Raw genomic sequence first — 27,228 nt, 5'->3', positions numbered from 1 at the left:
TTTAGTTTTATTCATAATAACAAAGTTTTAGTAAGCATATAAATACTGCAAAAAGAGGTTTTACTTACAAAATGGTAGACAAGTATTTTTTTCACATACTTGTAACAACACCCTTGTTATTTATAAAATATCCCACTGAACTAAAAATGTATTTATTACACATGATTCTTACCTACTTGATAAAGTACTTAAACATTTTTCTAAGTCATAGCCCAGCTTCAATAGTACCTGTCTGCAATTATCCTGGATCTCCAAACTTCCATATCTTTAAAATAGTTGTGTAATCTAGGTTCACACCAAATTGACTGACATCTCCTTACAATCAGGTGCAAGAAAGTCAAGTTTTGTCCTTTTATATATAGATGAATGTGAAAGATTGACCGAGGTAAATTATTTGAGCTCTTTTTTTTCTGTAATTGTAGTGTGGTTCTTTGAATGCAATATTTTATGTGTTTTGTTTTATTTTGTTAACCTGTAATGTTCTTGCTACATAATGTTATATCTATATTTTATGACCCTTGATTTCTAGCTAGTTCATTACCTTGGTTTCCCTGAGGTTGACGGGAGGAGGAGTTAATATCCTCAGCTTTCTAACAACGAACATTGAAAAGGATCATGCCCATCTCCTACTTACTGGCTCTCTAAGCCACACTGCAAGAAATATTACAGACAATAGATAGTTTCATTTTCAATTTAGACACCCATTATTTGATGTTTACAGGCCATTCCTAATTCTGAGTCCAGAATTTATGGTTTGTTCTGGTGATTATCATCACAGCAATCTCCTGCAACTCAGCTGTGCTTCATTGGGAGCTTTGCGCTGCTTTATCAGTCTTGCCTGACGTCTGGAACTGATATATAGCACCACATCCAGATCACCACCGCTCAGAGAGACTTAGTTTATGACTCCCCAGGTATCAGTCTCTTCTGCTGGGTAGGCTGGTTTGCACAGCCTCAGTGAAGGGGAAAGTTGACCCTTGAGAAAGAGAGCAGTGGTCATTAAACAAATAAAAAACGTGGGGTGCCTGGATGGCTCAGTCAGTTGTGTCTGCCTTCAACTCAGGTCATGATCCCAGGGTCCTGGGATCAAGACCTGCATCAGGCATCCTGCTCTCTGCTCACCTGGGGGGGAGGGAGTCTTCTTCTCTCTCTCACTCTCCCTCTGTGCTCTACCCACCCCCCTCAAATAAATAAATAAAATCTTCAAGAAAACAAACCAAAAAACCCCTAACATTTTAGACTCTGAACCCCTCTCGACCAAAATTAGATGATATCACTAGTTAAATTAAATTTACGGAGTTGTTTCAGTGCCAAATAAAAATGAAACAAAGGTGTTATCTAGTTGTCTTGCAAACTTAAGATCAAGAGTGATGTATAAATCTTCTAAAGAGATGGCAAAATAGTAGCAATGATCCCTTTGGAATGATGGCCACATTTCAAATGGTTATTTTTTCCCTTCCTTTTTGAATATACAGTATTTGGTTTTGACTTTAAGATACATGGATATATTCTAGGCTTTGTTCCATAGCTTTAATTAAAGCTTACTGAAAAACTTTAGAAATCTCTGAGTATTAGCTGTCTATAGAAGAATCACTCACTAACCTTGCATTTTTGAAAGGATGTGATAGCATATGCATCTCTGACATGTGCATAGGCCAAATGATATTTCATTTTAAATCTTGCTTATTGTATTGAGAATGAGAATGTCAGTTGCCACCAGCGCCTAACTATCTTTGTGCTTTTGTTGTGGCCTGTCATTTGCCTCTCCTCCCTTCCAGGGGTTTAGAACAAAACTAGACAAGGAGACTGGGCTTGTCATAAAAGGGCTTCCTACTCCTTCCCTAAATTCAAGATTGTTCAGCATCTCCCTGAGAATTCACCTTCTGCCATTGAGGGACTAATGAGGCAGAAAGGAAAAGAGAGAGGGCTACAAATGAATCCTCCCCAACTTCTGTCCAACCTCACTCACCAGGTAATTTAGTCCACTTTGAAGTACCAACAAACTCAAAATACTCCTCCACTAGTATTTTCTCCTTAAGGAGTGAAATAAAAATGTTCTTTCTTGTAGAGAAGTACAACCAGAAGGCAGTAAGTACCCCCAATAATAATATTTAGTAGATGAATATCAGATTGGGAAGGGACCACAAGAGATATGTTCCTTCCCCATTTTGCAGAAGAGGAAACTGAGACCAACAGGTGCTATGTGATTTGTCCAAGATTACATGTCAAGCAAGTGGAAAAATTAAAACTACAACCCTCCCCTCTGACTCACTAAGTAGAGATTTTTTTATCCTCTACATCAATGAATGAAGAACAGAAACTTAGAAAGATGTATTTGGAATTATGATTTTCTTTGAAGCTGCATTGTGAACTTTAAATTTGCATCATTCTGTTTTGAGGGTGCTAGATGATTTTGGGACATCCCTATAAATTTGGACTCACTGTCTCTTCTCTTTTAATGCCTTCCTTTCCCTGTGACTGACTTAAACACCATCCTGATGCTTGCTTTCTGAAAATGGTCAATATTTTGTGTATTTATCAACAAACCCTCATCTTCCTACTATTCTTTCCCAATAACATATCTAATATGTGGATGCCTCCAAGGCAGCATTTGGAGTTTAAAACTAAAATACCTATGATGTTCAAAAAGCAAGTAAAGTGATTATATTTTTTACTTTATTTTCTTTCTTTTTTAAAAATTGAAATGTAGTTGGTATGCAATGTTACATTGGTTTCAAGTATACTTCATAGTGACTTGGCAAGTCTAAGCATCATGCCATGCTCACCACAAGTGTGTCAACCTTCTGTCAACATCCAGTGCTATTATAATACCACTGACTATATTACCAATGCTGTACCTTTAATCTATGTGACTCACTCATTCCATAACTGGAAATCTATACCTCCCACTCTCCTTCACTCATTTTGCCCATCCCCCTACATGGTTCCCCTCTGACAACCATTAGTTTGTTTTCTATATGTATGGGTCTGTTTCTGCTTTTTATTTGTTTGTTCATTGCTTTGGGTTTTTTTAGATTCCACATATGTGTAAAATTATTTAATATTTGTGTTTCCATGACTTATTTCACTTGTCATAATACCCTCTAGGTCCATCCATGTTGTCACAAATGCCAAAATCTCATCCTTTTTCACGGATGAGTAATATTTTCATTGTCTGCATATGTATACCACACACATACACTGTATCTTCTTTATCCATTCATCTATGGATGGATCCTTGGATTGCATCTATATTTTGACTATTATAAAAAATGCTTCAAAAAACATAGATGTGCATATGTCTTTTCAAATTAGTGTTTTCATTTTCTTTGGGTAAATATCAGGTAAATATCCAATGATGGAATTATTGGATCATATGGTATTACTATTTTTAATTTTTTCAGGATCCTCCATACTGTTTTCCACAGTAGCCATGCCAACTTACATTCCCACCAACAATGCATGAGGGTTTCTTTTTCTCCATACCTTTTCCAACATTTGTTATTTCTTGTCTTTTTTGGTCCTAGCCACTCGGAATGGTGTGAAGTGATATCTTATTGGGGTTTTGATTTGTACTTCCCTGATGATTAGTGATGTTGTGTACCTTTTCATATGTCTGTTTGCCACATATATATCTTCTTTGGAAAAAAAAATATCTATTCAGGTCCTCTGCCCATTTTAAAATTTGATTATTTGTGGTATTTGGTTTTGAGTTGTATAAGTTCTTTATATATTTTGAATAGTAACCCCTTATTGGATTGATATCATTTGCAAATATTTTCACCCATTTAGTAGATTGATTGCCTTTTAGTTTTGTTGATAGTTTCCTTTGCTGTGCAAAAGCTTTTTAATTTGGTGTAGTCCCACTATCTCTTTAATTTTATACAGTATAGTAAATTCTCCCTCTAATCCTAGATGAAAAATCAAGAAATTTCAAATTTGTTCTAGTTTACCTTAGGTCTTCTGTGTTGTTTCCTTTCTTCTAATTAGTAGTTAAAATGTAATTGTCAAAACTTGTATCTTGATTTAAATTGGGCCCAAGTTTCCAACAGTTTGGGCCTATTGTAGGGAGGAGGAAATCAGTAACTAACTGGGAAAGAGAAGCTATTGGCTTTTTCTTTTAGTCCTCTTTTTCTGGCATGAAGCAAAGGGAAAGGGGAGAGGAAAGGGGAATAGGAAAATTATTGCTGGCTCTCTGGGTGTTGAAAGCTGACTTTTCCTCTAGACTTGCTATGTCAGTTAAGGTCTCAGCAAGAGAAAACATGCTATATCAAGGTGGTAATTTTTTTTTAAAGATTTTATTTATTCATTCATGAGAAACACACAGAGAGAGGCAGAGACACAGGCAGAGGGAGAAGCAGGCTCCATGCAGGGAGCCCAACATGGGACTCGATCCCGGGTCTCCAGGATCACGCCCTGGGCTGAAGGCTGCACTAAACCGCTGAACCACCTGGGCTGCCCTCAAGCTGGTAATTTGAGGAAGATGTATCAAAAACCTTATTTACATAGGTGTGGACAAGGTTTGGGGAATCAATGAGGGATGGAACATAGCAACTGCAGGGAGCCCACCCATATCCAGGGCTGAAGGAGCAAGTGAGGGAGTGGTTCCTGGACCCTGAGAGGCATCTTCATATAGAAGAAGGTTGCCTGACAAGAGCTGTAATCTTCAAAAGAGTAACATACTCAGTTTACAGCAACTCCTCAGAATAGCAGTAAGAAAATCAATACCTTAACCTTACTTTCCTCTCACCCTTTTATTCCACTCATTGTCCAAATCCATAGGAAAGCAGAGAACAAGGGAATATTTATTCATATGAAATCTGGAATATAGGGGCAGAGGGTATGGTGACAGGGGTGATGAGTAAATCTGGAGGGGCAAATGGAAAAACCAGGCACAGGTGGTTTTGTGAGTTCCTTGGAGGTCCAAATTTTACTTGCTATTCCCTTGATGTGACAGGTAGTTTCTCCCACAGCTGACAGCCTATCCTCAAAATCTAGCAGTTTCTATAACTTTTTATTTACTAATCTAGGCAATGATCTTGGGCAAAAACCAAGATTATCCTGGCCTAGTTGTCTCTTGCATAAGGCTTATACCTGGAATACAGAAAATGTTCAGACACTGGAATTCATTCACCTCTTCTATTTATTCATCAGCAACTAGCCAGCCACCTCTCATCAGGCAGATTTCTCAAGATAGAATTTATACTTGCCCACTGAATCTCAGCTGCCAGGGACTCATACCATACTTTCTAAATGGTCCCACTGAAGTCTCTTTTACCATACTCTTAACAAAGATGTAGGGAGGAGAATGGGGATCCTAGATTGGCTTTGTTTGTATAAATTCTTTCCATAAAATCTTCCCCTGTCTCCACACATTTTGGCCTTTATATCTTCATTATAGATTTGAGGTTTCAGAGTCATATAACTGGCTTTTAATTATTTCTTTGGAAAATCATTATCTTGGTCTGACACATCAGTGTGAAATTCCCTTATGTGCATCTTGGTGCTTTAATTAAAGCTAAATATTTTACATTAAAAGAGAGGTGGAAAATTTCATATATTAGGTAGGTGTGGAAGTAGAGGTAGGGGGAGGAAGATAATATTTTTAAGTAGGAGTCATTGGTCCTTCTCAAGTTACACCATATAGATCAATATTTATTTTGACGGCATATAAGTTAATCCTGTTTATGAGATTTTTTCTCTTGAAGATGTATGCACAAATCAAGTTTTATAACAAAAAATATTTTCAATAGGCTAAGAAGACTTGTTCTATTTATATTTTTTGCAAAGAGATTTTAATTGTGAAGAAAATTATTACCTTCTAATGTATTTTGAAGGAAATTTTTTCATATGCTAAGTTTCTTTAAGGTGCAACCTATCTCTTTTTGTAATGTTTCAAGTTTTTATTTAAATTATGGTTAGTAACATATAGTGTTATGTTAGTTCCAGGAGCAGAATCCAGTGGTTCATTAGTTATATACAACACCTAGTGCTCATCACAAGTGTCCTCCTTAACGCCCGTCACCAACCTAGCCCATCTCCCACCTGCCCCCCCTCCAGCTCCTCTTAGTTTGTTTTCTATAATTAAGAGTCTGTTTTATGGTTTTGTGTCTCTCTTTTTTTCTTTCCCTTGTGCTTATCTATTTTGTTTCTTAAATTTCAAATATGAGTGAAATAACATGGTATTTGTCTTTCTCTGAATAATTTTTTTCACTTAGCATAACACATTGCAGTTCCATCCCTCTAGTTAAAGAGCAACCTATCTGTATTTAACTTTCCTCTATGCCACAGAATCTGAGACTCTGTGACTTTATGAACCTTGGAAGTGCTAATTGAAGATAGCAATGATAGCGTTATTTTAAATATTAAGAATAAATCTGTTGTATTTTTATTTTATAGTGTTAAAAATAAGTATGTCTACAAGGCAGTTAATGGTGAAAATGAAAATCATAATCTGAATGGTGGAAATCTATCTGGTCTATATTATGTATGAATGGGTTACAGAAAAACTTTGTTAGATGGTATATAATAAACTTTATAAAGCTCACTGTTAGCTGAAGTTTGACATACTGAGTATAATTAAACTATGAAAACCTGACTCAGGAAATAAAAAGAATAAGAATTGTACTTAAGAAAGTGGAGAAATGACAAGATAAAATTTTAATGAGATCAGTATTGTTCTAATACTCTACCTCCTAAAGCATTGTAGAGACAGAAAAATTGCTAGAGAATAGTGGTTCCATTTAAAAGATGGAAAACAATTTATTTGGACTTTGCATAATAATGCCATGTCATTACTTGTTAGATTCTGCTAGTGGCTTCTAATCTGATAAGAATAAGATCTTTGCCATAAGAAGTCAAGGTATAATTGACAGCATAAAATACACATTCTACTATCTCATGGATATCCTTATTTTAGTATTCATTGCTATTATCTTTATTGGTAGGCAGGCTCCTGAAGCTGGCTGCTGGGTCAAGTGTCACAAAATTAAAAAGATTTCTAGAATGAGCTAGATATTCTTCTGAAATATGCTGACAACTTCTGACAATGACTCAATAAAGGGATTTTGGAAAATTAAATGTCAATAAAGACATGATATACAACTTAACCATCAACTGAAATTAGAGAAGTTGTAATGTGGGCCTAGCTGTCTATATTTTGTCTATATTGACTATTCTGAAAACTATGATTTCCAAGGACTTAGTACTATGTATCATGATCTCTACAATTTTTCTGATGACCATAGTAAATCCTCCTTAAATAGATCTATATCATGTTCCATATGTTTATTCATTATCAGTTCATTTTGAAAAAAATTATGCAAATCAAAAAATACTGAGCCTCTCTATTACGGACAAGCACTGCTGGAAATTTAGCAGTAAATAAAATAATTTCTCCTCTATACCCCCAAAAATCTTACATACAAATATTTTTATTTCTAATAATAAAGAAAATGTATGAAATTTCAATTACAAGGCAGTGACCAGCGTGCACAGTTTAGGTACATTTATTTTACGTAATTCACTTAACCCCTAAAGCAGGCATTACCATCTTCATCCTATAGATGAGGAAGCTGAAGCTTACTTTACATAATTGACATGTGGTCACTTTGTTAATTAGTCTTGGAACTAAGATTTGAAGACCATCCAACTGGTTCTATTACATTACTTTAATGGCAATTTAAAACAAATGTTATTTTAAACGCAATGCTGTTGATATAAAATGTACTGAGTAAGCTGAGAAAATAAGTTCAGTTTCAAAAGCACAGATATTATTTATTTTTAAAGGTCTGTTATTTTTTTATTTGAGAGAGAGGGAGATTTGGAGAGAGAGAGAGAGAGAGAATGAGTGGGGGGGAGTGCAGAGGGAGAGAGAAAAGCAGACTTCCTGCTGAGCAGGGAGCCAATCCCAGGACCCCAAAATCATGACCTGAACCAAAGGCCACCTAACCCACTGAGCCAGCCAGGTGGCCCAAGCACAGATATTATTTTAATCTGTTTATAAACCAATACCACAACTGACTGATTTAATCAGTTTTGACTGTGATTAGGAAGATTTCTTATTTCTTTGTTTTAAACCATTAGTCCCCAAAGCTATGATTTATGCAAACAGAAACAACAAAGAATGCACACATTCACAGACACATAGACAAAACCTGTGAAACTGACAGGTTTTCTATTACTCTGTTATGTCAAAGATGTTATAAAAATAAAAAAAATTGTACCATGAAATAAAGCCATCAGTTTATTAAAGAAATAACAAAAACCTTAATGTAAAGAATTAATTGTAAATAATGTAATTAATAAATTAATTAAATAAATGTGCTATTTCCATTTTGAAATACTCTCAGATTAAAAGACAGCTCATATGGTTAAATAACTAATAATGTATTATTGCATTTTTACCTCATGAGTTCTGAGATGAGTATTTAGAAACCATTAACATACACAATATTTTGAATCCTGCCCTGAACCTAAGTAAAACCTTCAATTTTGAATATATTCCCTTCATTTAATAGTAATCATTGCATGATTTATAGGAACAGTCACTGACCTAGGAGCTGGCAAGATCTGAAACCCATTAGAACAGGGGTCACAGTGAGTTTAGTTTAATGCTGAGTCACTGAAATTAATAAACTCTATCTTTTCAGTTTCTCCCTATTAAGAACAGTGTCAGTTCCAGAGTTTGCTGGGCTTGAATAGAGGGCAAGAAACTCTCGCAGGAAGAGAGGGGACATGGGAGACAGGGATTGAGTGAGGCATGTTGTCACAAAACAGAATAGCTTGAGGTGGAAACAGTGAAAGAGTCAGTGGGAAATAAAGTCTGAGGTTTCTCCCAACTCTTCAGTCTCTTGCAAAGTTACTTATTGGTCACTGGAATGGATGTTTGCATCATCACTTGCTCATATGTATGACTGATTTTCCATGACAAGATCTTTAAAAGGGAAGGCCATAGTTTATATCCATCCTTGAGATTTAAGATTTGTTAATAACATCACCAGTAAAACAATTTGAATTTAATAGTAATTTATTGTAGTACAAACCCATGACTATTCCTTTTGTAGTTGGTGTGTGTCAGTTGAATTCCTGCAGTGTAGCAGAAGCATCTCTGATCCGAGGACACATTCAACTAGAGGCAATGTCATGTTCTTAGTACTTGGCTAGATATGTACTAGACTTTACATGGACACAGAACTCCAGCACCACACACTCTTAGAGTTGGGGTAGGGGGTTGGTGGGTAGGGACAGGGGTGTGGGGAGACTCTGGAGATCATTTAGTGCAATGGCCTCCATTTACAAATGCAGAGACTGAGGACCCAGGGAGTTGATTTCAGATCTCCCATTTTCTGATCCACAGATTGGATTTCATCCTCATAAACAAGATTACATTATACCTTCCTATAGGGAATAATGACAATAATCTGCGAATAAAAACACCAATTGAATAGAATATATAACAGCTATTAGGGCAAAGATTAACTACTTTTGTTCAAATATAAATACGAATTTTATTAATAAAACTGAGTATTACTTATTATCAATCAAAGTATAGTTAACTACTTTTCCATTTATTTATCTACAGCCATTAGAAGGGTGCCCAACATTGTAGTGGATACTAAGATTACAGAGTGAAAACTTGACAGTTTAAAAGATGAGGAAGAGTATAAAAGGTAACAAAACATTTTGCAAGGGTTATCATTGAAATATGCAGGAAAACTGTGCAAAGACAAATGAAAGGGTTTTTAATGTCTTATTTTTTATGGAGGAAAGTAAGAAAAGATGATATAGAAGATGAGGTGCTTAAACTGAATCTTGAGTCATGAAGTAAGAATTCTGAACAAGAAGAAATCAGAACAGGCCACCTGGGTGGCTCAGTGGGTTAAGCATCTGCCTTCAGCTCGGGTCATGATCTCTGGGGTCCTGGGGTTGAGCCCTGCCTTGAGGGGTAGGGGTGGGTGGGTGGGGTCTCTACACAGCAGGGAGCCTGCTTCTCCCTCTGCCTTTCTCCCTCTGCTTGTGCTCTCTATTTATAAATAAATAAAATCTTTTTTTTAAAAAAAAGAGAGATCAGAACATTCCAGGATAAAGGTTTAGCGTTTGGAAAACTGTAGGGAAATCAGCCAGCTGGTATAGTTTGGAAAATTCAAGTGTTGGTAACAATGGTGACAATATCGATAAGTATAATAATAACTGCTAGCATTTCTTGAGACCTTATTATTGCCAGAACTTGCATATCCTTCATCTTTATTTTTTATCCTTCATCTTTAATTCCTTATAATAACTCTATAATATAATTGCTCTATTATCTCCATTTTTATAGGTAAGGAAATTAAGACTTGGAGAAATTAAGTAATTTGGCTAAGGATACATAGCTGTCAAATGATAGAGCACAGATTCAAACACGATTTTAACTGTCTCCACAAACTTCTATATTATTCTGCTCATTATTTTTAAGAAATACACTTATAAAATTTGCATAAAATATTAATTTGGGTTTAAGTTACAACTCATTCAAGTCATTACAGTATGGTGCATAAAGCCTCAGATTAGACTCAGCTCAATTTGATCCTACCACTTATTGCATTTCCTCCTGGGGTAAGATATTTAAATTTACTGAACTTCAGTGTGTTCGTATGCAAATGTGTGAACAGTTATTGCGTATGGCATTTAAAACAATAAATGTGAAGTACTTAGCTGTGGTAGATATTTGACAATGTGGGTTTCCTCTCACTGACTCTGGTCCACCTCAGCAGGCATTTGCTTGGGGCAGAGTCTTACTTCCCTAACAGTATAGAAGTTCAAGACACTTGCAGTCTTTAACCTATTTTCTTGATAAAGTTATTTTTAAAAACCTCATTTCAAGTCTCAACATTAATTTTTATTTGTTTTAGTGTTAGTTTTATAGCACAGACTTTGTTTCAGAAATATTTTTTTTAGTGTACCCTGTCAGGATATTTTCCTGACATGCCATTCAGTATAGTGGCATTCTAGAATAGATTTTTTTTTTTATGCTTGTCTGTTTGTATGTCTTTCATGCCTGAAAAATGTAGACTAGAATCTGTGCTTCTGCTGAGTGTTAAGTATGAAATATTTTTAAAGTTATTTTCTGCAGAGAAGAACTAATTTAAGGACATCGTATTTCATCTTTACCATGAAATGAAAATTTCCTATTTAAAGAGAAATGTGTCATTTTAAAAGGTTGAATATGATGGCACACATTTAAAAAATTAAAAATAAATAACAAAACAACAACAAAAACATTTTTCTTGCTGTTTAAATTCCATACAGATTTTCTCTCTGCACTGATAACATTTTCATTTGATTATGAATTAGATAAATTTTCATTTGCTTTAAACCTTATCCCTTGGGATTTGAAGTTTCATAGTTCTTTTGAGGTCAACATCATGACCTTCGTAGTTCAAATGTTTCCTTTTATTTGTACCATTACAGATTTATATTATGCATATGTTCCCAACACATTTTTAACAGTTGCTTATGCGAAAACTTGGACAAAAGAAGTAATATGTTATCCTATAATTCTTCTTTTTTAGAGTATATGGCCCTATCACAGAATTTTAAAGTTAGAAAGGAATAAAGGAACAATGGGGACAAATCTTCCTTTGACGGGTATGGAAACTAAGGCCCAGCGATGTTACGGAATTTGCCAAAGATTACCTCTATCCAGTCTTTCTTTTCTCTATTTATTCAACAAATAGCTTTTGAGCTTCTGCTATGTGCAAAGCCCTGTAATAAATGCCATGAGGGACAAATTGTGTGTGAGAAGTTTCTCTCTCTCAAGGATCATACAGTATGCTGAGAGAGATGCATGCAGGTAAGCCGGTAACCATAGGGCAAATACTAATGAAGTGAGCTCTTCACAAGCCCCTCAGCAATTCCAAAACTGATATCATCATCCTTGTATCAAGCTGGTTTCCCTTTAAAGTGATCAATTGAAAAGCTCTTGGATGGCTCAGTGGTTGAGCATCTGCCTTCAGCTCAGGTCATGACCCTGGGGTCTTAGGATTGAATTCTGCATGGGGCTCCCCATGAGGAGCCTGCTTCTCCCTCTGCCCATGTCTCTGCCTCTCTCTGTGTCTCTCATGAATGAGTAAATAAAATAAAATCTTTTAAAAATAAATAAATAAATAAATAAATAAATAAATAAATAAATAATAAACAAAATGATTGAACACCATTCCACCAGTCATCATTCCTGGAAACCTGCACACGAGCCTATGTTATCCTCTTTTCTTTGGCCACCCTGAGCCTCTGCCAGTCATCAGCCTCCCCACTTTACTCAGAGTCCTTAGATCTATTGATTTTCTTCATTTGACTGCCAACACATTAATTTTAACACTTTTCGTCTTTCTGTGCACTATTGCTTCAAGTAACTCCTCTGTTAGTCTCTGTTCTTAATATCCTTCAGTACATCGTACAGACTCCAGCCAGGCTGATGTATTTGAATAACAGTCTGTCTGTGTCACTCACTGGCTTAACCTCTATGGTACCCAGTGGTCTGTAGGATCAGCCTCATTTCTTTTTTTTTAAGATTTTATTTATTTATTTATTCATTTATTTATTCATTTATTCATTCATTCATTTATGAGAGACACAGAGAGAGGCAGAGACATAGACAGAGGGAGAAGCAGACTCCCCACAAGGAGCCTGATGCAGGACTCGATCTCCGATCCCGGAATTACAACCTGAGTTAAAAGGCAGATGCTCAACCCTTGAGCCACCCAGGCATCCCAGATGAGCCTCATTTCTTAATGTGTCAACAACCTTTAGGATCTGGTGTTCTCTCAAACATTTTATACTAGTTACTCTTTAAAGACTTTTGCCTTGGCTCCATCTAACTGTTCCGTTAAAATGGTCTTCTCTTTCATCTTTGCATGGCTGACACCTACATATCTTTCAATGTTCAAATGTTACCTCCTCAGGAATCTTTCCCTCATCCTTAGTGGAGTGCTGCAGAGATTACCCTGGATGCCTTTATTTAATACTGGGTTTATGTTTGTTTCTAACATGAGATGTGTACTCCTCAAAGGCAGGCATTAGATCTAATGTATCATCGTCATTAGTATGGTGCCTAGTTATTAATAGATAATAAAAGATGTATTGAAATGATTGGATTATTTATTGAACACAGTATTATTTTATAAAGTATAAACAGGGATCCCTGGGTGGCGCAGTGGTTTGGCGCCTGCCTTTGGCCCAGGGCGCGATCCTGAAGACCCCGGATCGAATCCCACGTCGGGCTCCCGGTGCATGGAGCCTGCTTCTCCCTCTGCCTATGTTTCTGCCTCTCTCTCTCTCTCTGTGACTATCATAAATAAATAAAAATTTTAAAAATGTATAAACAGTATAAATAAGTATCATGGAAGTGAGTTATTAATTTCATCTGAGAAGCTCAAAAAAAACTTCATGTAAAATTCAGTGATTTAGTGGAGTCTTGAAAGAAGTCCATAATGAGAGAAGTGGGGGATGAAAAGTGCAAAATGAGACTTTTCACATGGGAAAAGTCCCTGAGTTATGATTTATTGCATAGAAAATAAAGGGCTCATTAAGGTATCTCATTAATGATTGATGAGTAAATATGGGAGTAGATCATATGGGGCCTTGAATACCATGATCAAGAATTTGTTAATGTTTCCATCAACAATGGGAATATGGTGAAGGGATTTGGAACAAAAAAGGAACAAAATTAGACCTTAAGTTTCTTTCTTTTCTTTAAAAATTTATTTATTTTAGGGGGGTAGAAATCACGAGGGGAGGGGTGGGGCAGAGGGAAAGGGAGGCGGAGAAGCAGACTTCCCGGATGAGCAGAGTGCAGGACGAGGGGCTTGATCTCACGTCCTGAGATCATGACCTGACCCAAAGGCAGTCACTTAACCTGCTGAGCCACCCAGGCGCCCCTAGACCTTAAATTTCTTTACTAAACACCTTGAGGGTTGGGCTTTTTTGTTTGTTTCTTGCTCACTATTTTATTCTCAAATAAAATGTGACTTTCGTGAAAATAGGAACTCATTATATATTTGAGTAAACAAATATGTGTTTTAGAACAGTACCGTCTGATATATCTTTCTGCAATGAGGAAAATTTTCTGTATCTGTGCTATACAATATAGTAGCCACTAGACACATGCAGCTATTGCTTGCTTTAAGGAACTGAGGATTTGAATTTTTAATGGTATTTAATTTTAATTAATTTAAATTTAAAGAGCCACATGTGACCAGTGGCCATTATGTTGGACAAACAATATAAAAAGTTTTCCCTAGCAGAGTCCCAACAGAAAACAGATAGAACACTCAAATTAGGATAATTCAAGGAGAATTTATTTATAAAGAGACTTTTTTTCCCAATGTGTGGGCAGCTTTAAGGGAACCACAAAAGAGAGTACAATTAACTGTGGTGTGACATGGGAGCCATGGTGAGACAGAATTGATGGAAAGACTCATAGTTAAGATTATAAGCCTGAATCACATTGGGACAGTATTTACAATATGCAATACTTTTACTGAAATTTCATTGAATAGAATCTATGTTCAGAACTGTTCTTTTCAGTGAAGTGTCTCCTGACAGTTTATTTACTGATGAGGAATGTGATTGCTTTCCCTACATAGTGCTGATCTGCTCCGTGTTTTCTCAGCACGTTTCCCTCTGATACTCCACTGTAAGTGGTACCTTTTCCTTTTGCAGGGCTGGGCTAACTTCATGGTGGCTCCTGCCAAGGCTCCTTTAAGAAGCATCCTCTCCTCTAAGCACCTAGAATGTAGGCAGGCTCTGACTGTTATCTGTGGTTCTGTTTTAATATCCTGCCCTTTCCTTCCCTCACTTCAGTATACACAATTCACCTTCGGTCCTAGCCCATTGCTTGATGATTTGTTCAGGCTTTGAAAACAGAAGGAATGAGGGCTTTTAAGCAGGATGGGGCTATTTCTCCTTGCTTTATTTATTTTTATGCCATGCAAAAGGAATAAAGAGGCATAAAATGGCTTGACTGAATCCAATAAATCGGGATAAATAGAGCAAGGACCCAATAAAAACCTGGAGGTGAAAGAGAAGAAAGGTGGGGGTGGGGGGAGACAGGGAAAGAAGAAGGGGAAACTTTTTTCTTCCTGTAGTGATAGGGACTGTTTGTTATTACCTAGAGAACAAAATGTCTTTGACCCAATGAAACATTTTAAACAGAGATTAAGCTCTGGGTCGAAATTAGGAAATCATCTTTATACTCTTTATTTTATCCCATCAGGTTGTCACCTCCTGTCATCCTTTATTAAAGTTTTGTATGCCACTGCTGCTTGCCCTGAGAAGGTTGACATCTTTTACTTATTCTGATGAATCTCATCACAGAAGCTAGAGAGTTTTTATGGTCAACGCAACAGGAATCCCCTGTATTATTTCTGATGTCCTGTGTGAGGGGCAGTGAGGGGGAGGTAGCTCTTCAGTCTGTTTCACTCCTGACCCCTTTTACTAGCTCTGCTTTCATGAAGTTGAAAGCGACAACCAAGAGCTACACTGCATGAAACTGGAGAATACAGGCTAGGATCTGGAGGTAAAATTAGAAACTGTCTTCTAGCCCATTGTGTATCTGTTTATGACATTGCCTTCCATGGCTCTGCATGAACTTTTCATAATTCTCCACTGCTACCAGAGATAATGCTGGGTAGGAGCTGTGAAGGCAGCCACCACTTTCATCTGGGTAATTGCCACCATTGCTTTTATTGCTCTGACATCTAGAATTTTATTTGTCTCTATTTCTTCCTCCTTCTTCTCTCCACTTATTTCATTAGATTCAGTCTCCATCATGTACACATCGCACAACTCATCTTCAAAAAGAAAAAGTGGTAAAGGACTTAGTAGTCCTCTCTTGTTTTCCCCTAGGAGGCATCTAGAAATGTGTGCAGCCAATATTATTGGAATTTAGTAGGCGGGGACCCATGGATGCCACAGTGTATAAAGTGGTCTCAAATGATGGTGATTTTTTTCCATCTTAAATATCAGTAACATTGTTGCTGAGAAAACCTCCCTGTAACTGAGGTTAGGTGGGTATCAGCGACCTCAGCTAATCGAGGATTTTAGCTGTGCCTTGATAGGTAAATGCTAAAATCTCCTCAAGAATCAAGTATGACACCTTCCTGGCATTTGCTAGGCCCCTAATAAAACTAAGTTGTGTGTGTGTGTGTGTGTGTGTGTGTGTGTGTATGTGTGTGTGTGTGTTTAAGATTCCAATTATTTATTTGAGAGAAAAAGAGACAGAGGACAGCAGCAGGGGGGAGGGGCAGAGGGAGAGGGAGAAACAGAGGGTGGATCTCAGGACCCCAGGATCATGAACTAAGCAGCTGCTTAACAGACTGGGCCACCCAGGCACCCTTGTTGTGTTTTAAATCAAGTTTTTCACTTATAAACTAGTTGATACCATTCAATAAGTCCTCTGCAAGTTACTTCAGGAATAGAAAAAAAAAGCTATGCTTGTCAATATCAAGATTCTAAGAGTATTGTAGGAGTTATGAGTGTATTGGGAAATTTTCAAAATACTATTGGAACAAGGACAGGTGAGAGTTTACTCGAGGAGAGTTGGTGAGGGGAACTCTGTGGAAAACATTGAGGGACAGGATTTTAGAAGGAGGTAATTTTGTAGACACTCACTGAAGTCAAGAGTACATTATATATAAGAACTTGGGAGAAGAGATAGACATGTAGAGGAATATTGTTACTGGGAAGGATAGTACTTGAGAAAATGTGACAGAAGACAGGACTAAACAGGTTGAGATAGGGTATAAATGGTCTTATACTTCTTGTAAAGAAGTCTTCCCACTTGAAGGTAGGGATTTATGTGTGAATGTAGTCATTGGGCATAGTGTATGACATGCTGCATAATGGTCGATACTGCCTCAATTTCCTTCTTCATGGAGTCTGTGTTGTAAACTTACTAGTTATTAGCTGCTTACACTTACCTTCCTGATTTTCAAGGTCTCCTCTCAGGAGCCCTTTTCAGTTTATTAATTTAAATGGTAGCAATTTTCTTAGAGGTGAATCGCATAATGATTTTTTCAATCTTTTTTATACAAGATAGCACTGAAAAAAGTATGATTAGATTCAATTCAGTTGTCTCCCACAAAAGTAATATGTAGAAAACACCATCCAAGGTGACTCTCTGTGTGCTTAATAGCCTAAAGATTTAGGTTAAGGGTATAACAGAGAACTGTTATGCTTAAAGAATGAAAAGGTGTTGCACAAATTATCTTAAAGAGCCAAAAACAGCGTCCAGTTCCTACTTGAAACAATTTGTTCTTGGAATATTGTCAGCTAAAATTGTGGTCAACTTTTGCAAATTGTATGAATTTGCACTGCATATTTTATTTAGTGTTTAGCAAAACTCCAATATGGCTCTGCATAACTTACAAAATACACCATGAAAATGACTTCAGAAACTCCCACAGAAGTTGACAAATTGGGTATCTAATGCTTTTAAGCTAATTGCGTGCTTAGAGGTTATAGAGTCCACTTGTTAAGAATGAATATCAGAGTTTCTTGGAGAGAATGCTCTGCCGACTGCCACACTGAATGCAACCCAGCCCTGTATCAGAAATATTGCAGAAGCTTAAAGAAGAAAATAATGTGAGCTTTAATCACCATTCTACTTAGTCTTAAGTGAAGTGCTCATGAATCATATACAATATCATAGCAGTTTTGAAACCTATTCTTGAATTTTCAAGCTGTTATTTTCAGGAAATTTAGAAAGCAAATTGCTAAGTGATAAAGAGTAATCTGATACCATTGCTTATGCCATTTTTTTTTCCTTTGCAGGCTGGAAAAAAGGAAAGGAGTAATACCCTGAATATTGCAATAGACAACATGTGCAAGAAGACAAGAGACCTACGCAGACAGGTGAGGGAATACAGAGGCGTGGAGACAGAAGCACCATACAAAATAAATTTTTTTCCACTGCTAGAATATTTACTTCTTGTTTTTGTCCTTTTTCAACTAATTTAGAACACAAAAGAACAACAGTAAGTATATACCTTCCATATTTACATTACATGCATCATACGTTTGTGGCAAATGTAAAGTAGAAGAAAGAGAGTGTGACTTAATATCAGGCAGACCTGGACACCTGGGTGGCTTGGTGGTTGAGCATCTGCCTTCGGCTCAGGGCGTGATCCCAGGGTCCTGGGATAAAGTCCCACATCAGGCTCCCCTTAGGGAGCCGGCTTCTCCTTCTGCCTGTGTCTCTGCCTCTCTCTGTGTGTCTTTCATGAATAAATAAATAAAATCTTAAAAATAAGAAACTTAGCTTATCGTCCATATGCTTAAGGCAAACAGGTAATCAGAGATGTACCAATTTGCCCTTTCAGTTCTTTTCAAATGATTCAAAAATTAGTTGCTGTTAAAGCTCAGACTACTTTGTGATCTTAGGTCACCAGGAACACAGGATTAGGAAGGATTTCATTAAATAATTTAGAAGTCCAGTATTATGCCACAAGTTATTTTTTTTCCCCAGAACTATGAAGACCTAGCTATTTTCAGAAACCTTTGCTTTCCATTATTTTCCAACTATATAATAACCAAAGTTCTTTTTCTTACACAACTTGAACTTGGTCACCATTAACTCATAAAAGAAAGGCAAAAGATTTTCAACCATAAGCTTTTAATACAATATATTATTGTAGTTTAATGGGAGATTTAGTAAAATAGCCTGAGCAATCTTTTAATTCAGAAGTAGATTTGGAAATGGAATAAATAGGGATCCCTCAGTCAGTTAATATTAGCTGTAAAAAAAAAAACCCAAAAAACAAAAAAACACAATTTTGAGGACTGGGGAAATTCCAATTTCTCAACTTTATGGCCTTAACGTGAATTCTATTTCTATTGTCAGCACTTAGAATCATGGGATGTGAGAGTTGGAAAGAACATAGCTCAACTTGTGTTATAATGCAGATGAGAAAGCAGGCCTGTGTGGTGAGGTAACCAGCCTAAGGAGGAAGCAGCATCAAACCCATACAAGGTCATAACCTACACTCAAACTTACCCCACAGGGCCATTCTCCCTCTTCATTGAAAGACTTCTATTCTCGATCTTGTTAAGGATTTCTACTCCATCGGCTCCTCTTGGGATTTAGCTAAGTTGCTTTATGAGCTATCAACACTTACATCTTTCATTCCTGTCTCATCCCTCTCTACTGCCCTCAACAAAATGTTAATCTACATTTATACCCCCAAAGCTTTTTGAATCATTACTATAAAAAAAAAGTCAAGATAAAGCAATCCTTTATATGTAGGATTACTAGATTTAGCAAATAAAAGCACAAGATACCCAGTTAAATTTGAATTTCAGATTAAAAACAAACATGTTTAATTATGTCCCAAATATTGTGTGGGGCATAATTATATTTAAAAAAATAGTGTGTTTATATGAAATTTAAATTTGACCAGGCTTCTTGTATTTTATCTGGCAATTCTACTTGTGTTTCCACCTCACTAACATCAGTGAGATATAGAAAGAGCATGGGGGATTACTAATACTTTTCTTTATAGTAAAGAGATGTTTCCAACTATAAAAAACTGCTGTGTTCCAGAAGTATGAACCTTCCCTATGGTCTTGTAGTTGAACATATTCATTGTTTTAAGTATCACTGCTTAACAAACCACTACAAACAATAGCAACCATTTTATTATGTTTCATGATTCCATGGGTTGACTGGGAGTCAGCAGGGCCATTTTTGTACTTTTCACTTGTGGTCTCCCATGGAGTAACAGTGAAATAGTGACTGTGTCTGGGTGCAAGCCTGGGTATTTGAGGCCTCAAGTGCCTCTTCTTCCCTCTTTTCATGTGGTGTCTAATTTCCTTAGGACCCTTTCATGTGAATTCTCTCTCCAGTGGGGTAACCTGGATTTCTTGCATTATAGTTCAGGGCTCCAAGAAAGGAGAGATGGAAGCTGCCAAACCTCCTTTTAAAAAAAATTATATTTATTTATTCATGAGAGACACACAAAGAGAGGCAGAAACATACGCAGAGGGAAAAGCAGGATTCTTGTGGGGAGCCTGACGTGGGACTGATCCCAGGACCCTGGATCACACCCTGAGCCAAAGGCAGATGCTCAACCACTGAGCCACCCAGGCGTCACGCTGCCAGACCTTCTTAATGCTTAAGCTCCAAAGTTACCAGAATGCTATTTCTTTCTCATTCTATAGATAAAAATAGTCATGAATCCTGCCCTAAGTCAAGAGGAGCAATAGACCCTCAAGAAGTGATATGTGTGTACAGAATGAGTGGGATTGTTAGAATTTTGTCTCTGGAGACATCTGGGGTCTCTAATGTCAATGAGGTAGTTGCTATGGTGTGTTTCCAGTATCCTTACTTCCCCTCCCTTGGACTTCATTTTCCATCCTGATGTTTATACTTTTGCAATAATAAAAACTAGTTTAACAGCAACATGAGTCATCTCCACCTCTTCTTATTCTTGCAAAGTTTATCAAGCAGTTTGTTTTAAGCATCTTATATATATTCTTTTACACAGGAAGAAGAAAGTCCCTACCCTTAAAATGTTTTTCTTTGGAATATTTAATGTTCATAAATCATTGTGGATCTGTTTTTGTTTGCATGTTTGTTTTTAGTAAACAATAATCAGAAAACATCTTCTTGCTCTTTCATCTAACCTCCTTGCTTACTCAGGGCTGGCTTGTCCATCAGCCACACAGAAACATTTTGGCTTTGGTTCAGAGAACCATTGGATTTCTATGAGATATTTCCATGAGATGGATTGCTTAGGCAGATCTATTGGTGGGGGGAGGAGCAAATTATAAATTTCATTTGGGGGCAATAAGATTAAATGACCTGGATGGTGACTTAGTGTTTATTTCTATGAACCATATTGCTTTGTAACTTTTTTGCCTGTCATCACAGAGAATGAAGACAGAAGTCTTTGGCATGGTGTTCTCAGGTTCTCTATGATTTGGCTATGACTTCAATTGACAATATTCATAATGCTCTTTCTCTTTCACTCTCTCAGTTCTTCCTCTTCACCACACCACACATTAACCTGTTCTCTGACTAAAGAGACTACTTTCTATTCACCAAATTTTCTATCACTTTCAATTCCCCAAAACACATGTGTTTTTGTGTATATGGTTTGTTTCACTTAGTGCTTTTCCCACTCCTCTTGCTCCCCCCATCTCACCCCTAATCAACCTTAGGACCTTCAAGACTAATGTAAATGCTACTTCTCCCATAAAACCTTTACCATTTTCATCAGCTGGAATTATTATTATTTTTCTTTCTGGAGCACTTATAGCATGTGTAGTTCTTTTATAGTAGTGATCATATCCTGCTTGTATTTTTCTTTTTTAATGGATTTTTTTCCCTCCCACTGGATTTTAAATCCTTAAAATGATAGTTATAACAACATCTCTCACTTAGTAGTGCTTTCCAAAGCTCTCTACAAACTCCTTACATTAGTCTTTACATTATTGGCTTTTATTTCTGAAACAGGAAATAATTCCATAGTATTTTTATATCAATTTCTCAGGTGAGGGACACCTGGGTGGCTCAGTGGTTGAGCATTTGCCTTTGGCTCAAGTCATGATCCTGGGGTCCTGGGATCAAGTCTTGCACTGGGTTCCCTACAGGGGACCTGCTTCTCCCTCTGCCTATGTCTCTGCCTCTTTCTGTGTCTGTCATGAATAAATAAGTAAAATCTTAAAAAAAAAAAAAAATCTCAGGTGAGTCAATTTACTGAATACCAATTAGTTAACTGCTAGATCTGAGGTTTGAACCTGAGTTCATCCAACCCAGCCTAAATTTGTAACCACCATATGGGGGTCAGAAATATTTATCCTCAAAACTCCCAGTGCCTAATAAACTGATTTTACCATCCTAAATATTTTTTTCTTTACTACTTATTTTACAAGTTTTTTTCATTAAAATTGTTTCTTCCTTCAATCTCCTTCCCCATCACTTATTTGAGAACTGAATGACTATTACAATTCTCAATATGGGAAGAAGATTTTTAAACCTCAAAAAAAATAAACCTCATTTCTCTGTTTAAAAAATGAAGGCCATTGAATTTATTACATTTCTAATGTATTATGCAGAGTGAAACATACATTTGATATCACTAAAGGCAGGTTAAAATTTTCATTTGTGTATATTAAGAAAAAATTGCCTATTTCATATATACCAAAGTAAAGATTTGAGGTATGTCAAATTAAATAGGATTCTGATAAAACAAAACAAACAACACAAAATCTTGTTAGTTGCTGAGTTGTTGAATTGCTCTCTGCATCTCTTCCCCATTTTAGTAATATCAGTGCCACCCTTAGAAAAAAATATGTATGTCTTTATACCTCCTCGTCTTCATCCTCATAATCAAATAATATTAACAATCCATAAGATACAAGTATCATTAAGTTGATACAGTGGGTATACATTGACTTAATTATTAGGCGATTTAGTTCCTATTAGTCAATTGAGTTTTGACAGTCACATTTTGCTATTTGACTTAAAATTAAAATGGCATTAATATACACATATCTAATTTGTTCTAGCTCCCGAGGACAATTCTTTTCTAAGACAGTTTATTTTCTTTCCATTCCTCTTCCCCTTACAATTTCATTCTTTCTTATTCCTTTATTTAGTGGTAGTGGGGGCAGTGCTATCTTATAGTTTTCATACACAGCTTTCACTTTTGGGTTTCAATTGTAGAGAAATATATTATTTTATTTGAGATCCCAAACCACTTACATCAGTGGGAAATAGAAAAATTGATGTCTCAAAGCCTTTTATTAAACTGTGGTGAGAAAAGATGGAAAGCCCTGTAGTTTGATTTTGTGCCTGACATCTTTCATGCCTGGCCACAAACAGGTATTTATTGAAAATACATACCTCTAACTCCTATTGGCCTCCCACTAACTTCACATTTTAGTGCTGCAGCTTCTAAGATTGTCCTATTTTTACATTGGCATGTTGGATTCTTCTTTAAGGTTTTTTGTATATCACTTAGGTGAAAGGAATGAGTTGCTCCATTGGGTGGGAAAAATAATATGGAAATAAATAAGATAGAGGCTTCTTACATATTATCCACAGATACAGAGGAGTATACAATTTAAATGAAAAACATCCCATATGTCAGAATATGCCAGAACATATGAAGAAAATTACTTAGCATAGTGTTTGAGGCATTCCATATCTTGTCCCTATTTGCATTTCTAGTCCTCTCTCATAGTAATTTCTCTCTAACAGTTAGCACAACACAGGGGATGAGAGAATCAGATTCAGTAGTGTGCAAAGCAGAAGTGGCAACGTGTGATCATCAAGGGGTAGTTTATGTTAAGAAATCAGAGTCTGCTACTTGGTACATGATCAAAAACATTATCACGAGACAAATGTGTCTGTTATATATTGGATTACCATGGAAGCAGATCCTGAGACCAGAGCCTTAGAGCAGGTAGTTTATTTAGGAGGCACTTCTGAGAAACATGTGTGAGACAATATGAAGTGTAAGATAACAGGCAGGGAAGGAGGAAGGAATATACTATTCAGGGTTGTTACTGTAGACAGCAGGACCTTAAAGACCCCCAAGAAGGGAAAAAATGCCTCCCAGAATTGTCTAACTGATGGGTAGAGACCAAGAATTTTATCCAGTCACTCCCATCTCCACTGTTTGATGGTTGTTTCCAGTGGTATTTCCTCTTCACAACGTCCAAGCTGTCTGTGCTTGGGCTGAGACTCTCATAGATACTTGGAGCACAGCCTGAGGAAGAATAACAAAGAGAAGCAGGGAATGCATTCTAAGTGGAATGTCTTGAAAGGACAAGGAACTGTTCCCTTAAAGCAACAGCTGAAATCAGAGACAGGTCCAGTGGTTGAGACATCACCTTTTAATCTTTTTGTCTTACTGTTTTCTTTTTACCTGAAATGCTTTCCATTACCTCCATTATTCCTAAGAAATCCTGTTCCAGTCCTCACACTATCATTGTGTTCTAGTCACACTAAATTCTTGTGATGTCTTGAGCATCTCTTTCTTTCTTCCTTTTTTCTTTCTTTCTTTTCTTTCTTTCTTTCTTTCTTTCTTTCTTTCTTTCTTTCTTCTCTCTTTCTTTCTTCTTTCTCTATCACTTATGATAGTCTTTATTCTAAAATGCTATGCTTTCCACTTCCCAACTCCTACTCTTAACAGCTAATTCAACTTTTAAAATGGAATACATATGTCTCATCTTTGCAGAAGGCTTTTTAACCGTAATGATCCAAGTTAATTGTTTCTTATTTGTCTGTGCTTCTTTTAAGATACTCATCAAACTCTCTTTGCACTTCTCACTCCCTAATATTATAGTGTCTTTGTCATCTTGACATTCCCAGGTTGCCTAGAATGGTGCCTTGGCCTTAGAGAGAAGGCTCAAAATGCATTTGTTAAACTGAATGAATATACAGCTATAGGAAAGAAGATTCATTCTGCTCATTATATTTGAATTATATTATGTCAGCTAATTTCGGCCCATTTTCCAACAGAAGTTTGAAAACATTGGCATAGAACTTATTTGTAAGCTCATTTTGCAGTCCTTCTGTCTTGTCCTACTGAACATAATATCACACCTCCATGGCACACCTTTTCTCATTTACTGTGTTTTGTACTTAGCAACATGCCTTAGAATAAAGTAAAAATATGTGCTCCTAACATGGTCTAGGTAAAAGAATTAATTTAGCCAAAGGATTTATTCATTTATTTATTTATTTATTTATTAATAATAATAAATCAGCTATAACTCAAGCTTCACCTTTGCAACATGTTTCAGCACTTCTGTATGGAATGAAAGATTGAAGGAATAGCAGCGAGATCATAGCTGAAAATCTTGGGGAAAAAAAAAAGAACAAGGGATTAAATACCATTAAAATAAAGGGAAGACAAATGGTAGTACCATAGAGGGGAAATGCACATACTGTAGCAAATGTATCCAGTGCTGTAAAATTGCAATAATTATTCAAATATTTTTAAAAATTGGCACAATGTGGAACAACAGTTACTATCTCCCTAGATTTTTGTATATGACAAAGCAAAATTATTTTTTAAAAAGCACGAGAGAACAGTTGAACTTTCTGAGTATAGTTGTAGATGGGAACATACATCAGTCTTTTATATGAGAAACAATCACTTTTTAAAACCTGTGTCTCAATGTAGTTAATACCTAGTCTTGCTTCTTCATGTAATAATCAAATTACTAGAAACATGAGTTTTTTTCTCACTCTCTCCACCTCCACTCATCTCCATTCATTCTTCAAACCATTGCAATAGGACTCCTGCTTCCATTTTTTCCACTCAGACTGCTCTCACTAAGTTAATCAATAACCCCTGAGTGATTAGGCAAGTCTTCTTTCTATTGAACCTACCTTTAAAATTAGACTCTCAAATTCATTATCTTTTTGAAATTCATTTGCTGTCAGTTCCCTGATTTTTCCCTTATTGTAACATTTAACGACTCTCATTTCTCTATTAGATTATAAAGGATCATGCATTTCCATCTTGCTATTTTCATAATGGCTTGCTCTTGTGAAAGATAAGGAAATGATGTTTATAAATAATTGTTGAATTGAATGGAATCAAATACACAGAAAAGAAGATTCAAATCCATAATGTGGGTACTATAATTGCATCTGGTAAGATAAGTTCATATGGCTAGAGCAGTGACATAGATTTATTTGAAAGTTTCTCTTAGTTGTTGGTCATTTGGTCTCTTTGTTTTTGGCCATCATCTCAGTTTTTTTTTTTTTTTAGATCCTACTCTCCCATCTGCATGACTCCCATATATGGAAGTATTTCCTAAGATTTTATTCTTGGACATCTTCTCACTATGCATGATCCTATCTGCCTCCTTGGCTTGAATTACCTCCCATATGTATGTTGGCTATTAATTGCATATCTTTAGTACAGATCTCCTCTTAGCCCTCCTTCAATATATCCTGGTTACAAATGAAAGAAAAAAAGAATAAAGGGGAGGGATCTAATTGAAAACTGTTCCGCCTCTGAGATTCCTTCTACTTTTATGTATCTGAAACTAACATAACTTGTAGTGCCCAGTTCAAGTCTAACTTGTGATTTGTTGCCTGATTTCTCTGGTCCACTCTTTATGAACATCAAACATATTATTCATTCACTCAAGGTCTTCCCCTTGCCTTGTAACTCCTTAGTACTCTGCACTCTCTCCTAGTAAGTGCTCAGACAATATTAATTAGTTGCTATTAGTAATTTGCCATTCTTCATGCTAAGCATATTCTTCCCTTGGGGATCTCCCATAACCTCTGTGAAGTTGTTAGAGGCCAGAAAACTTCACAGTTCTGGGTAACTAGGGTAACAGTCTATTGGTTTTAAAAAATACTCTAAAATAAAATTTTCACAGGGGGAAAATTATAAATTTCTTGTCTGATAGCTATTCATCTCTTTGTTTTACTGTATAAAGGTTATTAAACTAAATAAGGAGGTTGACTAAAAAACTGGGGAGCCATTCATAGTCATTGACACTGTTGGAAGACATTCTTCAAGACCTTTTAAGACTCAATATTATATAAACACAATGCACTAATTTTGCACTGCAGTTTTAAATTTCAGAAAATATCTGCTGAATAGAGTAATTGCCTGATTGTCATTTATGAGCTTATACATAATCTAATTTAAAAGAACTAATTGTAGCAGAATGTTATACTTGTTTAATAATTTAAGGTGTAAGGGCAAGAACAATTAATGGAGATGAAGAAAATTGGACATCAAACTCATTTATTATTCTCCTTGCTCTATTAATCTGTTATCAACTGGCATAATCGGTGATCTAACTTGGTTTAATTACCATGAAGACTACAATTTAGCTAATCAAAATTTATCATCAGTTCCTCCAACAAAGTAGAAAACATTTCATAATTTTGTAATTATGAAAATACATGATGTACAATGTTGTTTGTACACATGCATAAACATCACTATAGTACAATTTCTTTGAGTGAAAATGGAGTATTGTCACTTATAATCTGACCTCTGGGCTAAGTAGAATTTAAGAAAAAAATAGTGCATTTTGATAACAAGAGAGCTATTAAATAGATCAATGTTTTTTCCCTTGGATATTTCTTTTTAACTTTGTAAGTGATGTTCTTACAGTCTTAAATATTATTAGTTTAGAGATTGTGTAAAAATATATAAGATGAATTTTGTAACTACGGAGATTGGAAAAATAGGAAATAACATG

General features: G+C 36.1%; 1 protein-coding gene across 9 annotated transcripts in view; it reads left to right on the top strand.

Annotated features, from left to right (window-relative positions):
• CTNNA3 (catenin alpha 3) overlaps window positions 1–27,228 on the top strand; it is a 1,664,912-nt gene that overhangs the window by 852,035 nt on the left and 785,649 nt on the right. For all 9 annotated transcript variants that reach the window (XM_072823257.1, XM_072823258.1, XM_072823262.1 and 6 more), the window contains one exon: window positions 17,812–17,892. In XM_072823257.1, the coding sequence (XP_072679358.1) occupies window positions 17,812–17,892 (81 nt within the window). The remainder of the gene's footprint in view (window positions 1–17,811; window positions 17,893–27,228) is intronic.

Source organism: Canis lupus, chromosome 4, assembly GCF_048164855.1.
Source record: "Canis lupus baileyi chromosome 4, mCanLup2.hap1, whole genome shotgun sequence".
Taxonomy (NCBI): domain Eukaryota; kingdom Metazoa; phylum Chordata; class Mammalia; order Carnivora; family Canidae; genus Canis; species Canis lupus.
This window is presented reverse-complemented; position numbering and strand designations above follow the sequence as displayed.